Source organism: Pseudophryne corroboree, chromosome 5, assembly GCF_028390025.1.
Source record: "Pseudophryne corroboree isolate aPseCor3 chromosome 5, aPseCor3.hap2, whole genome shotgun sequence".
In the NCBI taxonomy this organism is placed as follows: domain Eukaryota; kingdom Metazoa; phylum Chordata; class Amphibia; order Anura; family Myobatrachidae; genus Pseudophryne; species Pseudophryne corroboree.
The window spans coordinates 127,957,312-127,982,995 of NC_086448.1; the positions used below are offsets into that span (position 1 = coordinate 127,957,312).

The window sequence follows — 25,684 nt, forward strand, 5'->3', positions numbered from 1 at the left end:
TTGGGTGTGTGCTGGCAAACTCTCCCTCTGTCTCCCCAAAGGGCTAGTGGGGTCCTGTCTTCGATAAGAGCATTCCCTGTGTCTGCTGTGTGTCGGTACGTGTGTGTCGACATGTATGAGGACGATGTTGGTGTGGAGGCAGAGCAATTGCCGATAATGGTGATGTCACCCCCCAGGGAGTCGACACCGGAATGGATGGCTTTGTTTATGGAATTACGTGATAATGTCAGCACATTACAAAAATCAGTTGACGACATGAGACGGCCGGCAAACCAGTTAGTACCTGCCCAGGCGTCTCAGACACCGTCAGGGGCTGTAAAGCGCCCTTTACCTCAGTCGGTCGACCCAGACACAGACACTGAATCTAGTGTCGACGGTGATGAAACAAACGTATTTTCAAGTAGGGCCACACGTTATATGATCACGGCAATGAAGGAGGCTTTGCATATCTCTGATACTGCAAGTACCACAAAAAGGGGTATTATGTGGGGGGGTGAAAAAACTACCTGTAGTTTTTCCTGAATCAGAGGAATTAAATGATGTATGTGATGAAGCGTGGGTTAACCCAGATAGAAAAGTGCTAATTTCAAAAAAGTTATTGGCATTATACCCTTTCCCGCCAGAGGTTAGGGCGCGCTGGGAAACACCCCCTAGGGTGGATAAGGCGCTCACACGCTTATCAAAACAAGTGGCGTTACCGTCTCCTGATACGGCCGCCCTCAGGGATCCAGCTGATAGGAGACTGGAAACTACCCTAAAAAGTATATACACACATACTGGTGTTATACTGCGACCAGCCATCGCCTCAGCCTGGATGTGCAGTGCTGGGGTCGTCTGGTTGGATTCCCTGACTGAAAATATTGATACCCTGGATAGGGACAGTATTTTATTGACTATAGAGCAATTAAAGGATGCTTTCCTTTATATGCGAGATGCTCAGAGAGATATTTGCACTCTGGCATCGAGAGTAAATGCGATGTCCATATCTGCCAGAAGGAGTTTATGGACGCGACAGTGGTCAGGTGATGCGGATTCCAAACGACATATGGAAGTATTGCCGTATAAAGGGGAGGAATTATTTGGCGTCGGTCTATCGGATCTGGTGGCCACGGCAACTGCCGGAAAATCCACCTTTTTACCTCAGACCCCCTCCCAACAGAAAAAGACACTGTCTTTTCAGCCGCAGTCCTTTCGGTCCTATAAGAACAAGCGGACAAAAGGACAGTCATATCTGCCTCGGGGCAGAGGAAGGGGTAAGAGAGGGCAGCAAGCAGCCCCTGCCCAGGAACAGAAGCCCTCTCAGGGTTCTGCAAAGCCCTCAGCATGACGCTGGGGCCTTACAAGCGGACTCAGGAGCGGTGGGGGGTCGACTCAAGAATTTCAGCGCACAGTGGGCTTGCTCACAGGTGGACCCCTGGATCCTGCAGGTAGTATCTCAGGGTTACAGGTTGGAATTCGAGAAGTCTCCCCCTCGCAGGTTCCTAAAGTCTGCTTTGCCAACGTCTCCCTCAGACAGGGCGACGGTATTGGAAGCCATTCACAAGCTGTTTTCTCAGCAGGTGATAGTCAAGGTACCCCTCCTACAACAGGGAAAGGGGTATTACTCCACGCTATTTGTGGTACCGAAGCCGGACGGCTCGGTAAGACCTATTCTAAATCTGAAATCTTTGAACCTGTACATACAAAAATTCAAGTTCAAGATGGAGTCACTCAGAGCAGTGATAGCGAATCTGGAAGAAGGGGACTTTATGGTGTCCCTGGACATAAAGGATGCTTACCTGCATGTCCCAATTTGCCCTTCACATCAAGGGTACCTCAGGTTCGTGGTGCAAAACTGTCATTATCAGTTTCAGACGCTGCCGTTTGGATTGTCCACGGCACCTCGGGTCTTTACCAAGGTAATGGCCGAAATGATGATTCTTCTGCGAAGAAGAGGCGTATTAATTATCCCTTACTTGGACGATCTCCTGATAAGGGCAAGGTCCAGAGAACAGCTGGAGGACGGAGTAGCACTAACCCGACTAGTGCTGCAACAACACGGGTGGATTCTGAATTTTCCAAAATCTCAGTTGACCCCGACGACACGTCTGCTGTTCCTGGGAATGATTCTGGACACGGTTCAGAAAAAGGTGTTTCTTCCGGAGGAGAAAGCCAGGGAGTTATCCGAACTTGTCAGGAACCTCCTAAAACCAGGGAAAGTGTCTGTGCATCAATGCACAAGAGTTCTGGGAAAGATGGTGGCTTCTTACGAAGCGATTCCATTCGGCAGATTCCACGCACGAACTTTTCAGTGGGATCTGCTGGACAAATGGTCCGGATCACATCTGCAGATGCATCAGCGGATAACCTTATCGCCACGGACAAGGGTGTCTCTTCTGTGGTGGTTGCAGAGTGCTCATCTGTTAGAGGGCCGCAGATTCGGCATACAGGACTGGGTCCTGGTGACCACGGATGCCAGTCTGAGAGGCTGGGGAGCGGTCACACAGGGAAGAAACTTCCAGGGATTATGGTCAAGCCTGGAGATGTCTCTTCACATAAATATACTGGAGCTAAGAGCGATTTACAATGCTCTAAGTCTGGCAAAACCCTTGCTTCAGGGTCAGCCGGTGTTGATCCAGTCGGACAACATCACGGCAGTCGCCCACGTAAACAGACAGGGCGGCACAAGAAGCAGGACAGCAATGGCAGAAGCTGCAAGGATTCTTCGCTGGGCGGAAGATCATGTGATAGCACTGTCAGCAGTATTCATTCCGGGAGTGGACAACTGGGAAGCAGACTTCCTCAGCAGACACGATCTACACCCGGGAGAGTGGGGACTTCATCCAGAAGTCTTCCACATGATTGTGAACCGTTGGGAAAAACCAATGGTGGATATGATGGCGTCCCGCCTCAACAAAAAACTGGACAGGTATTGCGCCAGGTCAAGAGACCCTCAGGCAATAGCTGTGGACGCTCTGGTAACACCGTGGGTGTTCCAGTCAGTGTATGTGTTCCCTCCTCTGCCTCTCATACCAAAAGTACTGAGAATTATACGGCAAAAGGGAGTAAGAACGATACTAGTGGCTCCGGATTGGCCAAGAAGGACTTGGTAACCGGAACTTCAAGAGATGCTCACGGAGGATCCGTGGCCTCTACCTCTAAGAAGGGACCTGCTCCAGCAAGGACCCTGTCTGTTCCAAGACTTACCGCGGCTGCGTTTGACGGCATGGCGGTTGAACGCCGGATCCTGAAGGAAAAAAGGCATTCCGGATGAAGTCATCCCTATCCTGATCAAAGCCAGGAAGGATGTAACCGCAAAAACATTATCACCGCAATTGGCGAAAATATGTTGCGTGGTGCGAGGCCAGGAAGGCCCCCACGAAGGAATTTCAACTGGGTCGATTCCTACATTTCCTGCAAACAGGATTGTCTATGGGCCTCAAATTGGGGTCCATTAAGGTTCAAATTTCGGCCCTGTCGATTTTCTTCCAGAAAGAATTGGCTTCAGTTCCTGAAGTCCAGACTTTTGTAAAAGGAGTACTACATATACAGCCCCCGGTTGTGCCCCCAGTGGCACCGTGGGATCTTAATGTAGTCTTGGATTTTCTCAAATCCCATTGGTTTGAGCCGCTCAAATCGGTGGAGTTGAAGTATCTTACATGGAAAGTAACCATGCTACTGGCCCTGGCTTCAGCCAGGAGAGTATCAGAATTGGCGGCTTTATCATATAAGAGCCCATATCTGATTTTCCATACGGACAGGGCAGAACTGCGGACGCGTCCTCATTTTCTGCCTAAGGTGGTGTCAGCGTTTCACCTGAACCAGCCTATTGTGGTGCCTGCGGCTACTAACGATTTGGAGGATTCCAAGTTGTTGGACGTGGTCCGGGCATTGAAAATATATATTTCAAGAACGGCGGGAGTCAGAAAGTCTGACTCACTGTTTATATTGTATGCACCCAACAAGATGGGTGCTCCTGCTTCTAAGCAGACGATTGCTCGTTGGATTTGTAGCACAATTCAACTTGCACATTCTGTGGCAGGCTTGCCACAACCTAAATCTGTCAAGGCCCATTCCACAAGGAAAGTGGGCTCATCCTGGGCGGCTGCCCGGGGGGTCTCGGCATTACAACTCTGCCGAGCTGCTACTTGGTCAGGGGCAAACACGTTTGCAAAATTCTACAAATTTGATACCCTGGCTGAGGAGGACCTTGAGTTCTCTCATTCGGTGCTGCAGAGTCATCCGCACTCTCCCGCCCGTTTGGGAGCTTTGGTATAATCCCCATGGTCCTGACGGAGTCCCCAGCATCCACTTAGGACGTTAGAGAAAATAAGAATTTACTTACCGATAATTCTATTTCTCGTAGTCCGTAGTGGATGCTGGGCGCCCATCCCAAGTGCGGATTGTCTGCAATACTTGTACATAGTTATTGTTATAAACAAATTCGGGTTGTTATTGTTGTGAGCCGTCTGTTCAGAGGCTCCTACGTTTGTCATACTGTTAACTGGGTTCAGATCACAAGTTATACGGTGTGATTGGTGTGGCTGGTATGAGTCTTACCCGGGATTCAATATCCTTCCTTATTGTGTACGCTCGTCCGGGCACAGTATCCTAACTGAGGCTTGGAGGAGGGTCATAGGGGGAGGAGCCAGTACACACCACCTAATCCTAAAGCTTTATTTTTGTGCCCTGTCTCCTGCGGAGCCGCTATTCCCCATGGTCCTGACGGAGTCCCAAGCATCCACTACGGACTACGAGAAATAGAATTATCGGTAAGTAAATTCTTATTTTCTCTGACGTCCTAGTGGATGCTGGGGACTCCGAAAGGACCATGGGGAATAGCGGCTCCGCAGGAGACTGGGCACAAAAGTAAAAGCTTTAGGACTACCTGGTGTGCACTGGCTCCTCCCCCTATGACCCTCCTCCAAGCCTCAGTTAGATTTTTGTGCCCGAACGAGAAGGGTGCTCACTAGGTGGCTCTCCTGAGCTGCTTAGTAAAAAAGTTTAAGTATAGGTTTTTTATTTTCAGTGAATCCTGCTGGCAACAGGTTCACTGCACCGAGGGACTAAGGGGAGAAGAAGCGAACTCACCTGCGTGCAGAGTGGATTGGGCTTCTTAGGCTACTGGACATTAGCTCCAGAGGGACGATCACAGGCCCAGCCATGGATGGGTCCCAGAGCCGCGCCACCGGCCCCCTTACAGAGCCAGAAGACTGAAGAGGTCCGGAAAATCGGCGGCAGAAGACGTCCTGTCTTCAATAAGGTAGCGCACAGCACCGCAGCTGTGCGCCATTGCTCTCAGCACACTTCACGCTCCGGTCACTGAGGGTGCAGGGCGCTGGGGGGGGGGGGGCGCGCCCTGAGACGCAATAAAAACACCTTATATGGCAAAAAATACATTACATATAGCTCCTGGGCTATATGGATGTATTTAACCCCTGCCAATTTTTCCTTAAAAAAGCGGGAGAAAGGCCGCCGAGAAGGGGGCGGAGCTTATCTCCTCAGCACACTGGCGCCATTTTTCCTCACAGCTCCGTTGGAGGGAAGCTCCCTGACTCTCCCCTGCAGTCCTGCACTACAGAAACAGGGTAAAACAAGAGAGGGGGGCACTAATTTGGCAGATAAATCTATACAGCAGCTATATAAGGGAAAAACACTTATATAAGGTTATCCCTGTATATATATCGCTCTGGTGTGTGCTGGCAAACTCTCCCTCTGTCTCCCCAAAGGGCTAGTGGGGTCCTGTCCTCTATCAGAGCATTCCCTGTGTGTGTGCTGTGTGTTGGTACGTTGTGTCGACATGTATGAGGAGGAAAATGGTATGGAGGCGGAGCAATTGCCTGTAATAGTGATGTCACCCCCTAGGGAGTCGACACCTGACTGGATGGTCTTATGGAAGGAATTACGTGATAGTGTCAGCACTTTACAAAAGACTGTTGACGACATGAGACAGCCGGCAAATCAGTTATTACCTGTACAGGCGTCTCAAACACCGTCAGGGGCTCTAAAGCGCCCGTTACCTCAGATGGTCGACACAGACCCAGACACGGACACTGACTCCAGTGTCGACGGTGAGGAAACAAACGTATTTTCCAGTAGGGCCACACGTTACATGATCACGGCAATGAAGGAGGTTTTGAACATTTCTGATACTACAAGTACCACAAAAAAGGGTATTATGTGGGGTGTGAAAAAACTACCCGTAGTTTTTCCTGAATCAGATGAATTAAATGAGGTGTGTGATGAAGCGTGGGTTTCCCCCGATAAAAAACTGCTAATTTCTAAAAAATTATTGGCATTATACCCTTTCCCGCCAGAGGTTAGGGCGCGTTGGGAAACACCCCCTAGGGTAGATAAGGCGCTCACACGCTTATCAAAACAAGTGGCGTTACCGTCTCCTGATACGGCCGCCCTCAAGGAACCAGCTGATAGGAAGCTGGAAAATATCCTAAAAAGTATATACACACATACTGGTATTATACTGCGACCAGCAATCGCCTCAGCCTGGATGTGCAGTGCTGGGGTGGCTTGGTCGGATTCCCTGACTGAAAATATTGATACCCTGGACAGGGACAGTATATTATTGACTATAGAGCATTTAAAGGATGCATTTCTATATATGCGAGATGCACAGAGGGATATTTGCACTCTGGCATCAAGAGTAAGTGCGCTGTCCATTTCTGCCAGAAGAGGGTTATGGACGCGACAGTGGTCAGGTGATGCGGATTCCAAACGGCATATGGAAGTATTGCCGTATAAAGGGGAGGAGTTATTTGGGGTCGGTCTATCGGACCTGGTGGCCACGGCAACGGCTGGGAAATCCACCTTTTTACCCCAGGTCACCTCTCAGCAGAAAAAGACACCGTCTTTTCAGGCTCAGTCCTTTCGTCCCCATAAGGGCAAGCGGGCAAAAGGCCACTCATATCTGCCCCGGGGCAGAGGAAGGGGAAAAAGACTGCAGCAGGCAGCCTCTTCCCAGGAACAGAAGCCCTCCCCCGCTTCTGCCAAGTCCTCAGCATGACGCTGGGGCCTTACAAGCGGACTCAGGCACGGTGGGGTCCCGTCTCAAGAATTTCAGCGCGCAGTGGGCTCACTCGCAAGTGGACCCCTGGATCCTGCAGGTAGTATCTCAGGAGTACAAATTGGAATTCGAGACGTCTCCCCCTCGCCGGTTCCTGAAGTCTGCTTTACCAACGTCTCCCTCCGACAGGGAGGCGGTATTGGAAGCCATTCACAAGCTGTATTCCCAGCAGGTGATAATCAAGGTACCCCTCCTACAACAGGGAAAGGGGTATTATTCCACGCTGTTTGTGGTACCGAAGCCGGACGGCTCGGTGAGACCTATTTTAAATCTGAAATCCTTGAACACTTACATACAAAGGTTCAAATTCAAGATGGAGTCACTCAGAGCAGTGATAGCGAACCTGGAAGAAGGGGACTATATGGTGTCTCTGGACATCAAGGATGCTTACCTCCATGTCCCAATTTGCCCTTCTCACCAAGGGTACCTCAGGTTTGTGGTACAGAACTGTCACTATCAGTTTCAGACGCTGCCGTTTGGATTGTCCACGGCACCCCGGGTCTTTACCAAGGTAATGGCCGAAATGATGATTCTTCTTCGAAGAAAAGGCGTCTTAATTATCCCTTACTTGGACGATCTCCTGATAAGGGCAAGGTCCAGAGAACAGTTAGAGGTCGGAGTAGCACTATCTCAAGTAGTACTACGACAGCACGGGTGGATTCTAAATATTCCAAAATCGCAGCTGATTCCGACGACACGTCTGCTGTTCCTAGGGATGATTCTGGACACAGTCCAGAAAAAGGTGTTTCTCCCGGAGGAGAAAGCCAGGGAGTTATCCGACCTAGTCAGGAACCTCCTGAAACCAGGCCAAGTGTCAGTGCATCAATGCACAAGGGTCCTGGGAAAAATGGTGGCTTCTTACGAAGCGATTCCATTCGGCAGATTCCACGCAAGAACTTTTCAGTGGGATCTGCTGGACAAATGGTCCGGATCGCATCTTCAAATGCATCAGCGGATAACCCTGTCTCCAAGGACAAGGGTGTCTCTCCTGTGGTGGTTACAGAGTGCTCATCTTCTAGAGGGCCGCAGATTCGGCATTCAGGACTGGGTCCTGGTGACCACGGATGCCAGCCTGAGAGGCTGGGGAGCGGTCACACAGGGAAGAAATTTCCAGGGCTTGTGGTCAAGCATGGAAACGTCACTTCACATAAATATCCTGGAACTAAGGGCCATTTACAATGCCCTAAGTCAGGCAAGGCCTCTGCTTCAGGGTCAGCCGGTGTTGATCCAGTCGGACAACATCACGGCAGTCGCCCACGTAAACAGACAGGGCGGCACAAGAAGCAGGAGGGCAATGACGGAAGTTGCAAGGATTCTTCGCTGGGCGGAAAATCATGTGATAGCACTGTCAGCAGTGTTCATTCCGGGAGTGGACAACTGGGAAGCAGACTTCCTCAGCAGACACGACCTCCACCCGGGGGAGTGGGGACTTCACCCAGAAGTCTTCCACATGATTGTGAACCGTTGGGAAAAACCAAAGGTGGAAATGATGGCGTCCCGCCTCAACAAAAAACTGGACAGATATTGCGCCAGGTCAAGGGACCCTCAGGCAATAGCTGTGGACGCTCTGGTAACACCGTGGGTGTACCAGTCAGTGTATGTGTTCCCTCCTCTGCCTCTCATACCCAAGGTACTGAGAATCATAAGAAGGAGAGGAGTAAGGACTATACTCGTGGCTCCGGATTGGCCAAGAAGGACTTGGTACCCGGAACTTCAAGAGATGCTCACGGAAGACCCGTGGCCTCTACCTCTAAGAAAGGACCTGCTCCAGCAGGGACCCTGTCTGTTCCAAGACTTACCGCGGCTGCGTTTGACGGCATGGCGGTTGAACGCCGGATCCTGAAGGAAAAAGGCATTCCGGATGAAGTCATCCCTACCCTGATCAAAGCCAGGAAGGATGTAACTGTGCAACATTATCACCGTATTTGGCGTAAATATGTTGCGTGGTGTGAGGCCAGGAAGGCCCCTACAGAGGAATTTCAACTGGGTCGTTTCCTGCATTTCCTGCAAACAGGACTGTCTATGGGCCTAAAATTAGGGTCCATTAAGGTTCAAATTTCGGCCCTGTCAATATTCTTCCAAAAAGAACTAGCTTCAGTTCCTGAAGTTCAGACGTTTGTCAAGGGGGTACTGCATATACAGCCTCCTTTTGTGCCTCCAGTGGCACCTTGGGATCTCAATGTAGTTTTGGGGTTCCTAAAATCACATTGGTTTGAACCACTCACCACTGTGGACTTAAAATATCTCACATGGAAAGTGGTAATGCTGTTAGCCCTGGCTTCAGCCAGGCGTGTCTCAGAATTGGCGGCTTTATCCTATAAAAGCCCTTACCTAATTTTTCATACGGACAGGGCAGAATTGAGGACTCGTCCTCAATTTCTCCCTAAGGTGGTTTCAGCGTTTCACTTAAACCAGCCTATTGTGGTACCTGCGGCTACTAGGGACTTGGAGGATTCCAAGTTGCTGGACGTAGTCAGGGCCCTGAAAATATATGTTTCCAGGACGGCTGGAGTCAGAAAATCTGACTCGCTGTTTATCCTGTATGCACCCAACAAGCTGGGTGCTCCTGCTTCTAAGCAGACTATTGCTCGTTGGATTTGTAGTACAATTCAGCTTGCACATTCTGTGGCAGGCCTGCCACAGCCAAAATCTGTAAAAGCCCATTCCACACAGGTGGGCTCATCTTGGGCGGCTGCCCGAGGGGTCTCGGCATTACAACTCTGCCGAGCAGCTACGTGGTCGGGGGAGAACACGTTTGTAAAATTTTACAAATTTGATACCCTGGCAAAAGAGGACCTGGAGTTCTCTCATTCGGTGCTGCAGAGTCATCCGCACTCTCCCGCCCGTTTGGGGGCTTTGGTATAATCCCCATGGTCCTTTCGGAGTCCCCAGCATCCACTAGGACGTCAGAGAAAATAAGAATTTACTTACCGATAATTCTATTTCTCATAGTCCGTAGTGGATGCTGGGCGCCCATCCCAAGTGCGGATTGTCTGCAATACTTGTACATAGTTATTGTTACAAAAATCGGGTTATTATTGTTGTGAGCCATCTTTTCAGAGGCTCCTCTGTTATCATGCTGTTAACTGGGTTCAGATCACAAGTTGTACGGTGTGATTGGTGTGGCTGGTATGAGTCTTACCCGGGATTCAAAATCCTTCCTTATTGTGTACGCTCGTCCGGGCACAGTATCCTAACTGAGGCTTGGAGGAGGGTCATAGGGGGAGGAGCCAGTGCACACCAGGTAGTACTAAAGCTTTTACTTTTGTGCCCAGTCTCCTGCGGAGCCGCTATTCCCCATGGTCCTTTCGGAGTCCCCAGCATCCACTACGGACTATGAGAAATAGAATTATCGGTAAGTAAATTCTTATTTTAAGGTGCTCTTCCTTCAATTTTTTTAACTAGATTTTAATTTGTTTTTGATTAGAAAAGCCTCTTTTACATTCAAGTATAGTAAGTCCAATTGCAGCTAGTTTTGCTAACTTTGCAAAAATCCTTTGAGCTCAGTTGTTGAAAATGTATGCGTTCTTTATTCTGATTCTAAATTTTCGTAGGACTCTTGTTCAAATAATTTTAATGCAACTGCCCTTTCTAGTTTACTATTGTCATAGTTTAAGACTGCAGGACATTTTTTGAATAATGCTGAAAATGAATGTCACAAGCTTGATTTTACTCATGGCTTTTTGTATTGGAAACTCTTGAATAGCAGGATATGATTGGCATATCTGGAAATCTTGCTTCTAGGTGGTTAAAAACTGTGTCTATGTACTACCTAACTGTACGTACATATGTAGGTATTTGCCTTAAAAACAGTAGCATTTGCATCAAAACGAGTTTGACAAGTGTTTCATAATGCATAGTTTTGTAGCATCAGGGTGAGTGTGGGGGGGGGGAATTAAATTCCCAACGCACTGCTTTTTAATTGCATGCGCTGTAAACCCACCACTAGCAGATTTCTGCTCGCCCCCTCTGGGCTAGTTGTGGTGTTAACAGCATCACACTAGGCACTCAAGTTGGAAAATTCAGTTTTTTAAGTAAGTCGATGCTTGGCCACAGGTGATTTAATTAGCACCTCAGTTCTTTTTGATTCAACCACCTGTGCTGAGCCATGAATATACTTAAAACTAGAGATGTGCACCGGACATTTTTTGTGTTTTGGATTCGGTTCCGCGGCCGTGTTTTGGATTCGGACGCGTTTTGGCAAAACCTCCCTGAAAATTTTTTGTCGGATTCGGGTGTGTTTTGGATTCGGGTGTTTGTTTTTTTTTTTTTTCAAAAACAGCTTAAATCATAGAATTTGAGGGAAATTTTGATCCTATAGTATTCTTAACCTCAATAACCACTATTTCCACTCATTTCCAGTCTATTCTGAACACCTCACACCTCACAATACTATTTTTAGTCCTAAAATTTGCACCGAGGTCACTGGATGACTAAGCAAAGCGACCCAAGAGGGCGGCACAAACACCTGGCCCATCTAGGAGTGGCATTGCAGTGTCAGACAGGTTGGCACTTCAAAAAATTGGCCCCAAACAGCACATGATGCAAAGAAAAGAGAAAAAGAGGTGCACTGTGGTCGCTGGACGGCTAAGCGACACAAAAACCTCAATATCACAGGAATTATTCATTCTAATCAATGGTATTATTGGTCCAAATCACTGGAAGAAAATGACAAAATCACTGGAATTATTTGTTCTAATCAATGGTTTTATTGGTCCAAATCACTGGAACAAAATGACAAAATCACTGGAATTATTCGTTCTAATCAATGGTATTATTGGTCCAAATCACTGGAAGAAAATGACAAAATCACTGGAATTATTCGTTCTAATCAATAGTATTATTGGTCCAAATCACTGGAAGAAAATGACAAAATCACTGGAATTATTCGTTCTAATCAATGGTATTATTGGTCCAAATCACTGGAAGAAAATGGAATGGATGGATACTTGCAGTGACACACAGCTGCAAGATACAGCAATGGCCTACTGTACAACTATATACTGTTAGTCACCAAAATGCTGCACTGTAATACTAGAAGCTATAGAAAAGTATATATGTTATTGTATATATCAGTACAGACAGAGCGGTGTAACTGTGAGCCATGTGTCCTGACAAGCAGTATAGAAGCTATAGAAAAGTATATATATTACTGTATATCAGTAGTAGTACAGAGCGGTGTAACTGTGACACGTGTGTCCTGACAAGCAGTATAGAAGCTATAGAAAAGTATATATATTACTGTATATATCAGTACAGAGCGGTGTAACTGTGACCCATGTGTCCTGACAAGCAGTATAGAAGCTATAGAAAAGTATATATATTACTGTATATATCAGTACAGAGCGGTGTAACTGTGACACGTGTGTCCTGACAAGCAGTATAGAAGCTATAGAAAAGTATATATATTACTGTATATATCAGTACAGAGCGGTGTAACTGTGACACGTGTGTCCTGACAAGCAGTATAGAAGCTATAGAAAATGATTTAAAATTATTGTATATATCAGTACAGAGCGGTGTAACTGTGACACGTGTGTCCTGACAAGCAGTATAGAAGCTATAGAAAAGTATATATATATATTACTGTGTGTGTGTATATATATATATATATATAAGTACAGAGCAGTGCAACTGTGACCATGTGTCCTGACAAGCAGTATAGAGGCTATAGAAAAGTATATATATTATTGTATATCAGTACAGAGCGGTGTAACTGTGACCATGTGTCCTGACAAGCAGTATAGAAAAGTATATATATTATATACTGGTGGTCCCCAGTCCCCACAATGCAGCACACTGATCAAATATTTGCAGCACACTGAGCACAGATATGGAGCCTTTTCAGGCAGAGAACGTAGATATTTTCAGCACACTGAGCACAGATTATTTGCAGCACACTGAGCACAGATTACGGAGCTTTTCAGGGAGAGAAGGCTGCCACGTCCTCTGCGTTCAATCTCCAAAGCACAAGTGAAAATGGCAGCGACGCGCAGCTCCTTATATAGAATACGAATCTCGCGAGAATCCGACAGCGGGATGATGACGTTTGGGCGCGTTCTGGTTAACCGAGCAAGGCGGGAAGATCCGAGGCTGCCTCGGAACCGTGTAAAATGGGTGGAGTTCTGGGGGGTTCGGATCCTGATGAACCGAACCCGCTCATCTCTACTTAAAACCTGGAGCGTTGGGGTGCCTTGAGAACCTCTGCTGTACAGACAGCCTCCTAGTGTCACTAGCCATTTTAAGTTTCTTTTAAGACTGTTCAGTATCCTATATAATAAAGGCTAACGCTGCTGCTCACCTTCTCACCGCTGCTGTTATGATGTTCCGTCATTTTGACCGGCTGATAACTAGTATTCAGTATACTTGCTTTTTGGACATAAAACCACACACATGAGCAGACCAGATACTGCCCATTTGCTTTTTGGACACATGCATTTTTTTATTTTTTTTTAAGAGGGAACCATATATTGCCCCTCTTGATGTCTGCTTACAGATAACCAGCCCCAGTTGCTGGCTGGACCCAGATACTGTCCAATTTCTTTGCTACAAAGAAGGCCCAGTAACAAACAAGCAGTTGCAGAAACAAGAGAGTGGGTGCAGGCAGTCCACTCCCTTCACTGTTTCCACTGGCAACCGCGCCCTTCCGTTTATGCTGGCGGAGGGATCTGCCCTGCGCAAGAGTCTGACGCTGCCTGGCACTTTGAAGTGGCCACAAAGTCACATTGCGTTGATGTTTTTACAGTATATGACACGTCAGAACAGCATGACTTTCACATTGTGGTGGGCGACGGGGGAATTTTGCCTGTAGGCGCACCCAAGATATGTAATGTGGGGAGAAACTGTTGATTTGCAGTCATTGAAGCGGCTATTTTAAATAGGAATTGGCAATCACACCAGATTTGCATGCAGTGAAATAGGGATTTATGTATTGGAATTGGAAGAAAGTGAGCTACACTAAAAACAAGTGTTTCATTTTGTTTTTCTAACCACAAACAAACAAAAGGAAGATACTGTAGGTACCAGGGTGGAGAAGTTTGACCCAAGTGCCCTATCCTTTCGGCTAGTTTTACTTGTATTTCTGCAGTGCAGCTTGATGTTGCTTGGTGACAACCAATCACTAAAAGGCCACATCACTTGAAACGGGAATCCCCGCTTTCAAACAAGTGCCCCTAAGTTTACTGAAGACAGGCATATGTTTTCCTCACCTACATTGACTCCCTCCGATCATGGGACACTGAGCTACTTAATGGTTCTGCTAGGCAGATGGCATCGTTTAAAAAAAAAAAAAAAAAAAGGAGGCTCCACTAAAAACTGTTTCATACTAGAGACCCCTTGTTAGATAGAACAAGGATCAAATCTGCGGCGCAGTTAACTTCAAGACGCTCCTTCAAGAAGGAAGTGTAACCAGGCTGAATTGACTCCGCGGTGCTCACATAGGGGATACCTCAGTAATGCTGTTCTATGTATAGACAAGTGGCGGTCTGGGCCAAGGCAAGTGATTTAACATTGAGTTCAAACTGAATCAATGTGCACAAAGGTTTTATTTTCTCAAACTATTTTCCATATAAAATTGACTATATCGTGTTTAATGAAACGGAATACTAATTTCTCTACCATTTTCAGTGTCTAACTTCTCACGTGGCAAAAAAAATCGAATGCTATTTTCTGGAAATGCCAAATAAGGATCTGTTTTGTGTGGATACTACATAGTAGATACTAAAAATATGGACATCCCAAACAAGTGTCAAAATATGCTCGACAATGTAGGGGTTAGTAAAGAGCAAACAAAGAAAAGGCTTGATTAACCAGAAAGCATTGTAATTTTATGATGGAGAGAGACTTCCTCAGTTGTTACACTGAATCTTCTTATTTTACGTACTGTAGATTGTACAGGTTCAGACATCAGACATGAATCACAGTATGTAAATTCAGCAGTGTCGCTGTTAATGGTTTCTGCTTTGTTTCTCTCCCCCCCCCCCCCTCCCTTAGGTGTTTGTGAAGTGTCATTTTGATTACAATCCATTCAGTGATAATTTGATTCCCTGCAAAGAGGCTGGACTAAAGTTTTCCAAAGGAGAAATTCTGCATATAGTTAATAGGGAAGATTCAAATTGGTGGCAGGTAAGGTATACACACCAGTATATACAATTAGTAGAAAATAACGCTCTATCATTGTCAGCAGTGTCTGAAATATTCATTATTTTAACAGGCTAAAATCAATTTGCCTTTGGGTAGAGGAACTGCTTTTGCTTATTAAGTGTACAAACATAATATAATGCGTTTAGTGATAGACTACAAGGGCTGTGATACTTATTCCTGTGTTCCAGTTTTCTCTTATTACGGAATTTGTTTGCTTACTCTAATCATTTTGGACCCCCGTATTATAGTTTTGTTTTATAGAGCAGAAAATGTGCCAAGATGGTGTTGCAGTAACTTTGCTTCAAAATAAAATGTTTCAATATACAATCGCATTGTTTATAAAAAGGTAGTTTGATAAATGTAACCGTTTTTGGTTAATTTAATATAAGAATGTCATCATTGCTACTGCTGCACCTGCAGGTCAGGCTTTATTGCCACCTGCGAGGTACTAGTAAAAGTAGAACTCTGTGAGCGGTCTGGAAATGTAACCAGTTGCTGAGAGAACAATGAGTTGCCGGGTTTATGATTCCCTGCATTTTAGAGTACACATTTCTCAGTTCTCTTTCATGTTCTTCAGCAAAATAGGTCTTGTTTTTCTTCTCCATGATCAATAGAACAATTTCAGCTCCTTGCTGAAAATGTTGCCATAGCTCTCTCCGTGCCAGCGGTGTCTGTGATCAGTAATTTCCCTACCTCTTGCGTTTGCAGGCTGTTGTTTTCATGTTCCTTAATGTTCTTTGTCGCGGCCTCATTTTTATCATTATGTTTGCTTGGCAACTAAGACCTCAAATGAAAAAGTGTTTATGTATACGATGTATTTACTTGATATACTCACATTTGTTTGATATACTTGGGTCAAGGAATGACAGAAGTGAGTGCATCCTGTTCCTTAGCAGGGTAGTGCATTTAGCTGATGACTGCACACAACCAGTTGGTTTTTATTAAAGATCACCTGATTCAACTTTGGATGGTAATACCTGGCCACACACGCAGTTTAGAGCAGATTTAGAGCTACTTGTTAATATAAGGTAATACAATGTTAAACTGAAGAGGCAGGGGAATCTCCAGGAGAAAAATAAATAAATAAATATATATATATCTCCTATATAATAGCCCAGATCTGTGACTTTGTGCTTCATTTGCTAATGCTGGGCGGAGTCACAACACTGGGCGGAGTTAGTCAAATGAGTCACAGATCTGGGCAAATCTATAGGAGACTAGGAGCAGATGGTATGGGCATGGCATAGGCAGGGGTGCATACCTCCCAGCTTTCTTTGGCCAGAATGAGGGAGACACGCACGGCGAAAAGGGGGCGTAGTCAACAAAAGGGGGTGTGGCTTCGCGGGAGGACCCGCTATCGCGAGCCACGCCCCCGTTTTCATCAGTGAGGGGGCCCAGGGCACTTGAGTCATCTCATTGCTGTGGGGTTGGGGGCGTGGCCTAATAGCGGACAAGTGGCCATGCCCCCTTATGCAAATTCCAGGATTATTTTTTTTAAAGGGATTTTGGCCCCTCAGCTAGGGGTAAATCCACACACCCCATCCCCCCCCCCCCCCCCCCACACACACACACACACACACACACACACACACACACACACACACCCGCACAGGCAGAAGAAAGCAGGGAGGCTTCTGCCTCCCTGCAACACCACAGATCTGCCAAAACGCAGCAGCGTGTGCTGACTGTAGGACAATGCTGCTGCTGTTACTGGCAGGACGGGGGAGCTTCAGAGCTGGGACAGAGCTACTCCAGCCGGGGGGCACCTAAAACTGTGGGGCCCGCGGTACGTACCCCCTGCCCCCCCCCCCCCCTTAATACAGCTCTGCTGCCGGAACCCCCTCTTAATCCGTACCCCCTGATGCCCCCTCTCCCTCTGTCTCCACTAAATAGACTCCTGTACTCGCTGTACTAGCAGAACAGCGAGTACAGGAGCTTCCCAACTGCCCCCACCCCCACGTGGGACACTGCTGCCCGCGGGTGGGACAGCGGGACTGACCCCCAAAAATTGGACTGTCCCGCGAAAATCGGGACAGTTGGGAGGTAAGGGGGTCTGTGTGAGGGGGTATGCCATACAGACAGACGGGCACCGGCTCACTGTGTGCTTGACCCCCCACATCAGCATACTCAGCAGGGGCTCTCTGGCGCAGAGGAGTGTCACTTTCTGGCACACTCCACGCTTCTTAGCTGCAGTTTTGTGGGGCACCTGCCGCTGTGCAGGTTCCGTACCGCCTCTGTTATCTCCAGCCCCAGCAACCCCACCGCTACCTGCAGTGAGGTGCACCCAGCTCCTCACACTTTAGCCGGCGGGCAGCGCTGCAGAAGTCCACGCTGCTTGCAGGCTCCGACCCCCTCCTCCCTCCAGCCGCAGTGTCTCCTGGGGGCTAACCAGTCACTCCCAGTCTCCCCTTACCACAGTGCCCAGCAGCCGCGAGGTCTGCGCCGCGTGCATGCTATGACCCCCTCCTCCCTCCAGCCGCAGTGTCTCCTGGGGGCTAACCAGTCACTCCCAGTCTCCCCTTACCACAGTGCCCGGCAGCCGCGCGAGGTCCGCGGTGTGTGACTGAGGAGGGGGGAGGGATGCGGACGGGCAGAGGAAGCAGGACTCCAGCCTGAGAGAGTCAGCCATGCCAAGTCTCCACCAGCAGCAGATCCCAACAGGTTGGAGTGGAACAGCAGCAGCCAGCAGCAGTGACTCCGGTAAGACATCTGTCTGTCACCACTGTTTTGTCCCTTATACCAATCTCTCCCGTGCCCTGTGTTCTGTCATGTCCCTGTCACCCCTGGCCTTACCCTGTCACCCTTATCTTGGTCCTTTCACCCTTATCCTGGCCCTGTCACCCTTATCCTGGCCCTGTCACCCCTGTCCTGGTCCTGCCGCCCCTACCCTAGCCCTGTCACCCCTATCCTGTCCATGTCATTTCTGTCCTGGCCCCGTCGCCCCTGTCCTGGCCCCGTCACCCCGGTCCTGGCCCCGTCACCCCGGTCCTGGCCCCGTCACCCCGGTCCTGGCCCCGTCACCCCTGTCCTGGCCCTGTTACTGCATACCCTCCAACTACCTTTTTGCCACGTATAGTACCCGCAGCGCCTCCAGACCCCTCCCCAATGCACCACACCTCCGCACCTTCCCCACCACCACATGCGGCACACCACCCCTCCCCCACACGCTGTGTCTCCAGACCCCCTACACCACCGGCGGCTCCCACTCCGCCGCCCCTCCACCACCCACAGCACCTCCAGACCCCCTCCACCATCCACCCCCATATATGTCTCCCCCCTCCACCCGCAGACACCTTCCTCCATCCGCGGGCCCTCCCCCACCCATGGCACCCCTGCACCTGCCCTTCCACCACCTGCAGCGCCTCCGGACCCCTTTCCCCATCCGCCGCACCACCTGCACCTTCCCCTCCCCCACCCACAGTGCCTCCGGACCCCCTACCCCACCCCCGCCCCTTCCCATCCCACAGCACCGAACCCTTCACCCATCCGCAACATCCCTGCACCTGCCCCTCCCCCACCCATGGCACCCCTGCCCCTCCCCCACCTGCAGTGCCTCCGGACCCCTCCCCCATCTGCAGCCCCCACTCCTCTGCCCCTCCCCCACCCTCAGCACCTCCCGACCCTTCCCCATCCGGCCTCCCCCCCCCCCCCCCCCCCCGCTTCCGCCCCCCCTCCACCCACAGCATCTACAGACACCCTCCCCCATCCGCAGTCCCCCCCGCACCCACTACATTCTGTACATCGTGCCCTGCAGGTGCTGTTCACGCCATTGCAAGGGGCTGCGCCTCCTTCACCATCGCGCACCCATTCATTGTGCAATATTTACCCACTAACAAAGGAATGCAGGTAATACTCCATATAATACAAATATTGAACCCCAGAAAGGCATGCAGGGGTACGGGCGCGATGAAGCACCTAGTATATATATATATATAGCAAAGAAAGAGGCGGCACTCTGAGTCAGCAAAATCGAAACTTGTATTAAAAAAGAATGTTGACGTTTCGGGGACGTGCTCCCCTTCCTCAGAACAATTAAACACTGAAAATCAAACAATAAATACCCACTTGTTTGATTTTCACAGTGTTTAATTGTTCTGAGGAAGGGGAGTACGTCCCCGAAATGTCAACATTCTTTTTTAATACAAGTTTCGATTTTGCTGACTCCGAGTGCCGCCTCTTTCTTTGCTATTATCCTGGGGTAGCCCCCCTGATGGAAGGCACAGGAGCAAGTATTGATATTTAGCTAATTTATTGGAGTGCCGGAGCTGCTGCATTTTTATATATATATATATATCTCCTATATAATAGCCCAGATCTGTGACTTTGTGCTTCATTTGCTAACGCTGGGCGGAGTCACAACACTGAGCGGAGTTAGTCAAATGAGTCACAGATCTGGGCAAATCTATAGGAGACTAGGAGCAGAAGCAGATGGTATGGGCATGGCATAGGCAGGGGTGCATACCTCCCAGCTTTCTTTAAGCAGAATGAGGGACACACGCACGGCGAAAAGGGGCGTGGTCAACAAAAAGGGGGTGTGGCTTCGCGGGAGGACCCGCGATCGCGAGCCACGCCCCCGTTTTCGTCAGTGAGGGGGCCCAGGGCACTTGAGTCATCTCATTGCTGTGCCTGCTGTGGGGTTGGGGGCGTGGCCTAATAGCGGATGAGTGGCCACGCCCCCCTTATGCAAATTCCAGGATTATTTTTTTTAAAGGGATTTTGGCCCCTCAGCTAGGGGTAAATCCTCACACCCCATCTCCCCCCCCCCCCCCCCCCCCCACACACACACACACACACCCGCACAGGCAGAAGAAAGCAGGGAGGCTTCTACCTCCCTGCAACACCACAGATCTGCCAAAACGCAGCAGCGTGTGCTGACTGTAGGACAATGCTGCTGCTGTTACTGGCAGGATGGGGGAGCTTCAGAGCTGGGACAGAGCTACTCCAGCCGGGGGGCACCTAAAACTGTGGGGCCCGCGGTACGTACCCTCTGCCCCCCCCCCCCTTAATACAGCTCTGCTGCCGGAACCCCCTCTTAATCCGTACCCCCTGATGCCCCCTCTCCCTCTGTCTCCACTAAATAGACTCCTGTACTCGCTGTACTAGCAGAACAGCGAGTACAGGAGCTTCCCAACTGCCCCCACCCCCACGTGGGACACTGCTGCCCGCGGGTGGGACAGCGGGACAGACCCCAAAAAATTGGACTGTCCCGCGAAAATCGGGACAGTTGGGAGGTAAGGGGGTCTGTGTGAGGGGGTATGCCATACAGACAGACGGGCACCGGCTCACTGTGTGCTTGACCCCCCACATCAGCATACTCAGCAGGGGCTCTCTGGCGCAGAGGAGTGTCACTTTCTGGCACACTCCACGCTTCTTAGCTGCAGTTTTCCGTACCGCCTCTGTTATCTCCAGCCCCAGCAACCCCACCGCTACCTGCAGTGAGGTGCACCCAGCTCCTCACACTTTAGCCGGCGGGCAGCGCTGCAGAGGTCCACGCTGCTTGCAGGCTCCGACCCCCTCCTCCCTCCAGCCGCAGTGTCTCCTGGGGGCTAACCAGTCACTCCCAGTCTCCCCTTACCACAGTGCCCGGCAGCCGCGCGAGGTCCGCGGTGTGTGACTGAGGAGGGGGGAGGGATGCGGACGGGCAGAGGAAGCAGGACTCCAGCCTGAGAGAGTCAGCCATGCCAAGTCTCCACCAGCAGCAGATCCCAACAGGTTGGAGTGGAACAGCAGCAGTGACTCCGGTAAGACATCTGTCTGTCACCACTGTTTTGTCCCTTATACCAATCTCTCCCGTGCCCTGTGTTCTGTCATGTCCCTGTCACCCCTGGCCTTGCCCTGTCACCCCTGGCCTTGCCCTGTCACCCTTATCTTGGTCCTTTCACCCTTATCCTGGCCCTGTCACCCTTATCCTGGCCCTGTCACCCCTGTCCTGGTCCTGCCGCCCCTACCCTAGCCCTGTCACCCCTATCCTGTCCCTGTCATTTCTGTCCTGGCCCCGTCGCCCCGGTCCTGGCCCCGTCACCCCGGTCCTGGCCCCGTCACCCCGGTCCTGGCCCCGTCACCCCTGTCCTGGCCCTGTTACTGCATACCCTCCAACTACCTTTTTGCCACGTATAGTACCCGCAGCGCCTCCAGACCCCTCCCCAATGCACCACACCTCCGCACCTTCCCCACCACCACATGCGGCACTCCACCCCTCCCCCACACGCTGTGTCTCCAGACCCCCTACACCACCGGCGGCTCCCACTCCGCCGCCCCTCCACCACCCACAGCACCTCCAGACCCCCTCCACCATCCACCCCCATATATGTCTCCCCCCCCCCCCCCCCCCTGCCCCCCTCCACCCGCAGACACCTTCCTCCATCCGCTGCCCCCCCCCCCCTCCCCCACCCATGGCACCCCTGCACCTGCCCCTCCACCACCTGCAGCGCCTCCGGACCCCTTTCCCCATCCGCCGCACCACCTGCACCTTCCCCTCCCCCACCCACGGTGCCTCCGGACCCCCTACCCCACCCCCGCCCCTTCCCATCCCACAGCACCTCCGGAACCCTTCACCCATCCGCAACATCCCTGCACCTGCCCCTCCCCCACCCATGGCACCCCTGCCCCTCCCCCACCTGCAGTGCCTCCGGACCCCTCCCCCATCTGCAGCCCCACCTCCCGACCCTTCCCCATCCGGCCTCCCCCCCCGCTTCCGCCCCCCCTCCACCCACAGCATCTACAGACACCCTCCCCCATCCGCAGTCCCCCCCCGCACCCACTACATTCTGTACATCGTGCCCTGCAGGTGCTGTTCACGCCATTGCAAGGGGCTGCGCCTCCTTCACCATCGCACACCCATTCATTGTGCAATATTTACCCACTAACAAAGGAATGCAGGTAATACTCCATATAATACAAATATTGAACCCCAGAAAGGCATGCAGGGGTTAACGGGGCGTAGCCCCTTGCGACGGTGTGAAGAGCGCCCGTAGGGCGCGATGAAGCACCTAGTATATATATATATATATATATATATATAATATGCCCAAAAACACATCTGCACAAGTTAAGGCCCATAAACACTTGTCGATAAAATGAGCAACGTCGCTCGTTTTCCCCCTTCCTGAGCGACGTCGCTCGTTTTATCAGCAAGTGTGTATGCCGCTAGCGACAAACGATGCGCCGCCCCGAGGGTCGGCAACGATCGTCGCTGTCAGCAGTGCATGCAAGCTCAATCTGGACTGTCGTCCAGGAGCTACATGCACGGCCGGTGGCTGCGTGACGTCACTGAGCGATATGAGCGACCATATGGCTCAGTGTGTACGGGCAGCCGCCAACTGCCCTGCCCGGGAGATAAAACACTAGACGTCGTCAAGTGTGTATGGGTGTATGGACCTTTAGGTTTACAAAGTCGCATCTTCATAAAATACAGACTTCTGAGACATATTCCTCCAGCCCGTTGAGAATTTTGGTCTTAATGCACAACGCTACATTTGGCAAAAATCCAAACTTGCCGTGTCTCCACAAGAGCCTCATACAGTGGCAGAGAAACTGGTCTGGAAGGGGAGGGGGTTTGCAACCATAGGATATAGACACGGATGCCCCACAATACCAGAGGTGAAATACTCTTCTACACTGATTTAAAAGCTAGACCATTCATCTTACAGGTAAGGTTTACCCAGATTTGGATCATGCAATAGTACAATGATCCTAAGCGTGATAGCAAATAATTACTTAAAGATTGAAGACCAGTAACAAGGTTTTGCAGTGGACAAGTGAAGTCCATACTTCAATCCCATTAAAGTGGTGTGCACAAACTATTTTCTGGCATCAATAAGCTGATAGTGTAGTGTACTCTTACAGAATATATGTTACTGAAGTTAGGTAAGGTGTGTTATACAGGCTATGGAATCGTGTTGTGTATTTACTACGATTGTTTCCGTTTTGCTGAGTTAACAATGAAAAGAAGGAATCATAAGTGAAACAAAGGGTGTATATAGCTATATAAACTATCTAATTGTTATTTATGATATGGATATATCCGTAGTCTGTTGGTGAAAAACAGACAAAACGAAGTATTTAGCCTGGTTGAATTTACAATACTAGTATTTGTTTTTATTTTTTGTTTAACTCTTCACTTTCGTTTCACCTTACATCTACAACGCAATAACAATTCATCTACAGTAGCAGCTTGTTTTCCCATGATTTTTACTGAAGATGCTAATAGTCATTCAGCATTCCTTCTGTTAGCTGGTCAAATGTTTAACTGCTATGCAAGATGGTAGCATCTGCAATTCCCAGCTGGCGTCAGAGGAAAGCTGAATGAAATTGGCGCTTTATAAGGGAAAGTAGATTGCTTGCCAGCTTTCTATTAATAATGTATTGTATGTTAGATGTTTAATGTTCTATTAACCCTTTGCAGGCAAGTCATGTAAAAGAAGGTGGAAGTGCAGGTCTTATTCCCAGTCAGTTTCTGGAGGAAAAGCGGAAAGCATTTGTCAGGAGAGACTGGGATGGAGCAGGTAATAGATATTTTCCGTAATCCAGTTGGCCTCGATCCTTAAGATTTTCCCAACAGGTCATGTTCTCAGGATTTCTGTCTGTGGAAGCAGATTTGGATAGCTACTAACACAGCAAAACAGATTAACTCATCAATGCATGCTTAAAGAAATCCACTGGACATGACCTATTGGAGGTACTGTACATCAGCTCAGTAATGAAATATTCAAATTTGGTTGCAAAAAAATTGTTTTGTTTTTTTAATCCATACAATATAGCCTGGGTACACACCTGACAGATCTATCTGTTGACCGAGCGGCCGGTCAAGGTAAGCATGCACAAATACAGATCGGTCGCTAAGTGTCTGCACTGACATCCCAACTGGCCGGACATTTGTCCAGTTGAGATGTCTGTCACTGGCAGTCTCTGCAGCAAGTGTGCGGGCGTTCGGCGGGTCGACCGTACACTGTCAGATGTCCTGATATATCTGCATCGGATTTGCTGCAGGGCACAGTCCTATTCATGTGTGCACACACACACCAATCTGCAAGCGATAATATTGTCCAATCTGCAAGCCTTACTTTCAACGTACCCCTGTTTTTGTAATCATTAGTACAATTCAGGTAACTAAATGATATTTAAATCAAAGCACAAAAAAACGCAGAAAACTCCCAACAAATTGCACCTACAGTGGGGGAAAAAAAGTATTTGGACAGCCACCGATTGTGCAAGTTGACCCACTTAAAAAGATGAGAGGTCTGTAATTTCCATCATAGGTACACTTCAACTGTGAGAGACAAAATCTGGGGGGGAAAAACTAGGAAATCACATTGTATGATTTTTAAACAATTTATTTGTATATTCTTGCGGAAAATAAATATTTGGACAAGCAAAAAGTTTAACTCAATACTTTTTAATATGACCTCGGTTGGCAATTACAGAGGTCAAACGTTTCCCGTAGTTTTTGACCAGGTTTGCACACACTGTAGCAGGTATTTTGGCCCACTCTTCCATGCAGATCTTCTCTAGATCTGTCATGTTTTGGGGCTGTCGCTGGTCAACACGGACTTTCAACTCCGTCCACAGATTTTCTATTGGGTTGAGGTCTGGAGACTGGCTAGGCCACTCCAGGATCTTGAAATGCTTCTTATGGAGCCACTCCTTAGTTGCTCGGGTGGTGTGTTTGGGGTCATTGTCATGCTGGAAGACCCAGCCACGTTCCATCTTCAATGCTCTTACTGAGGGAAGGAGGTTTTTGCCCAAAATCTCACGATACATGGCCCCATTCATCCTCTCCTTAATACGGATCAGTCGTCCTGTCCCCTTTGCAGAAAAGCAGCCCCAAAGCATGATGTTTCCACCCCCATGCTTCACAGTGGGTATGGTGTTCTTGTGATGCCATTCATCATTCTTCTCCCTCCAAACACGACGAGTGGAGTTTATACCAAAAAGTTTGATTTTGCTCTCATCTGACCACATTACATTCTCCCAATCCTCCTCTGGATCATCCAGATGGTCACTGGCAAACTTTAGACGGGCCTGGACATGTGCTGGCTTAAGCAGGGGGACCTTTTGGGCGCTGCAGGATTTCAATCCATGACGACGTAGAGTGTTACTTATGGTAACCTTTGTGACTGTGGTCCCAGCACTTCTGAGGTCATTGACCAGGTCCTCCCATGTAGTTCTGGGCTGATTCCTCACTGTTCTCAAGATCATTGATACCCCACGAGGTGAGATCTTGCATGGAGACCCAGGTCGAGGGAGATTGTCAGTGATCTTGTATTTCTTCCATTTTTTTAATAATTGCGCAAACAGTTGATCTCTTCTCACCAAGCTGCTTGCCTATTGTTGAGTAGCTCATCCCAGCCTTGTGCAGCTCTACAATTTTGTCCCTGGTGTCCTTAGACAGCTCTCTGGTCTTGGCCATGGTGGAGAGGCAGCAGTCTGACTGTTTGAGGGTGTGGACAGGTGTCTTTGATACAGATAACCAGTTCAAACAGG

The 25,684-nt window shown here is 49.2% G+C and overlaps 1 protein-coding gene across 6 annotated transcripts in view; it reads left to right on the forward strand.

The window, feature by feature from the left end:
* Positions 1 to 25,684, forward strand: part of PALS2 (protein associated with LIN7 2, MAGUK p55 family member) — a 315,351-nt gene that overhangs the window by 211,788 nt on the left and 77,879 nt on the right. For 5 of the 6 annotated variants that reach the window (XM_063921695.1, XM_063921694.1, XM_063921698.1 and 2 more), the window contains 2 exons: positions 15,053 to 15,184; positions 23,607 to 23,706. In XM_063921695.1, the coding sequence (XP_063777765.1) occupies positions 15,053 to 15,184; positions 23,607 to 23,706 (232 nt within the window). The remainder of the gene's footprint in view (positions 1 to 15,052; positions 15,185 to 23,606; positions 23,707 to 25,684) is intronic. The other variant, XM_063921699.1, reaches the window with a different exon arrangement.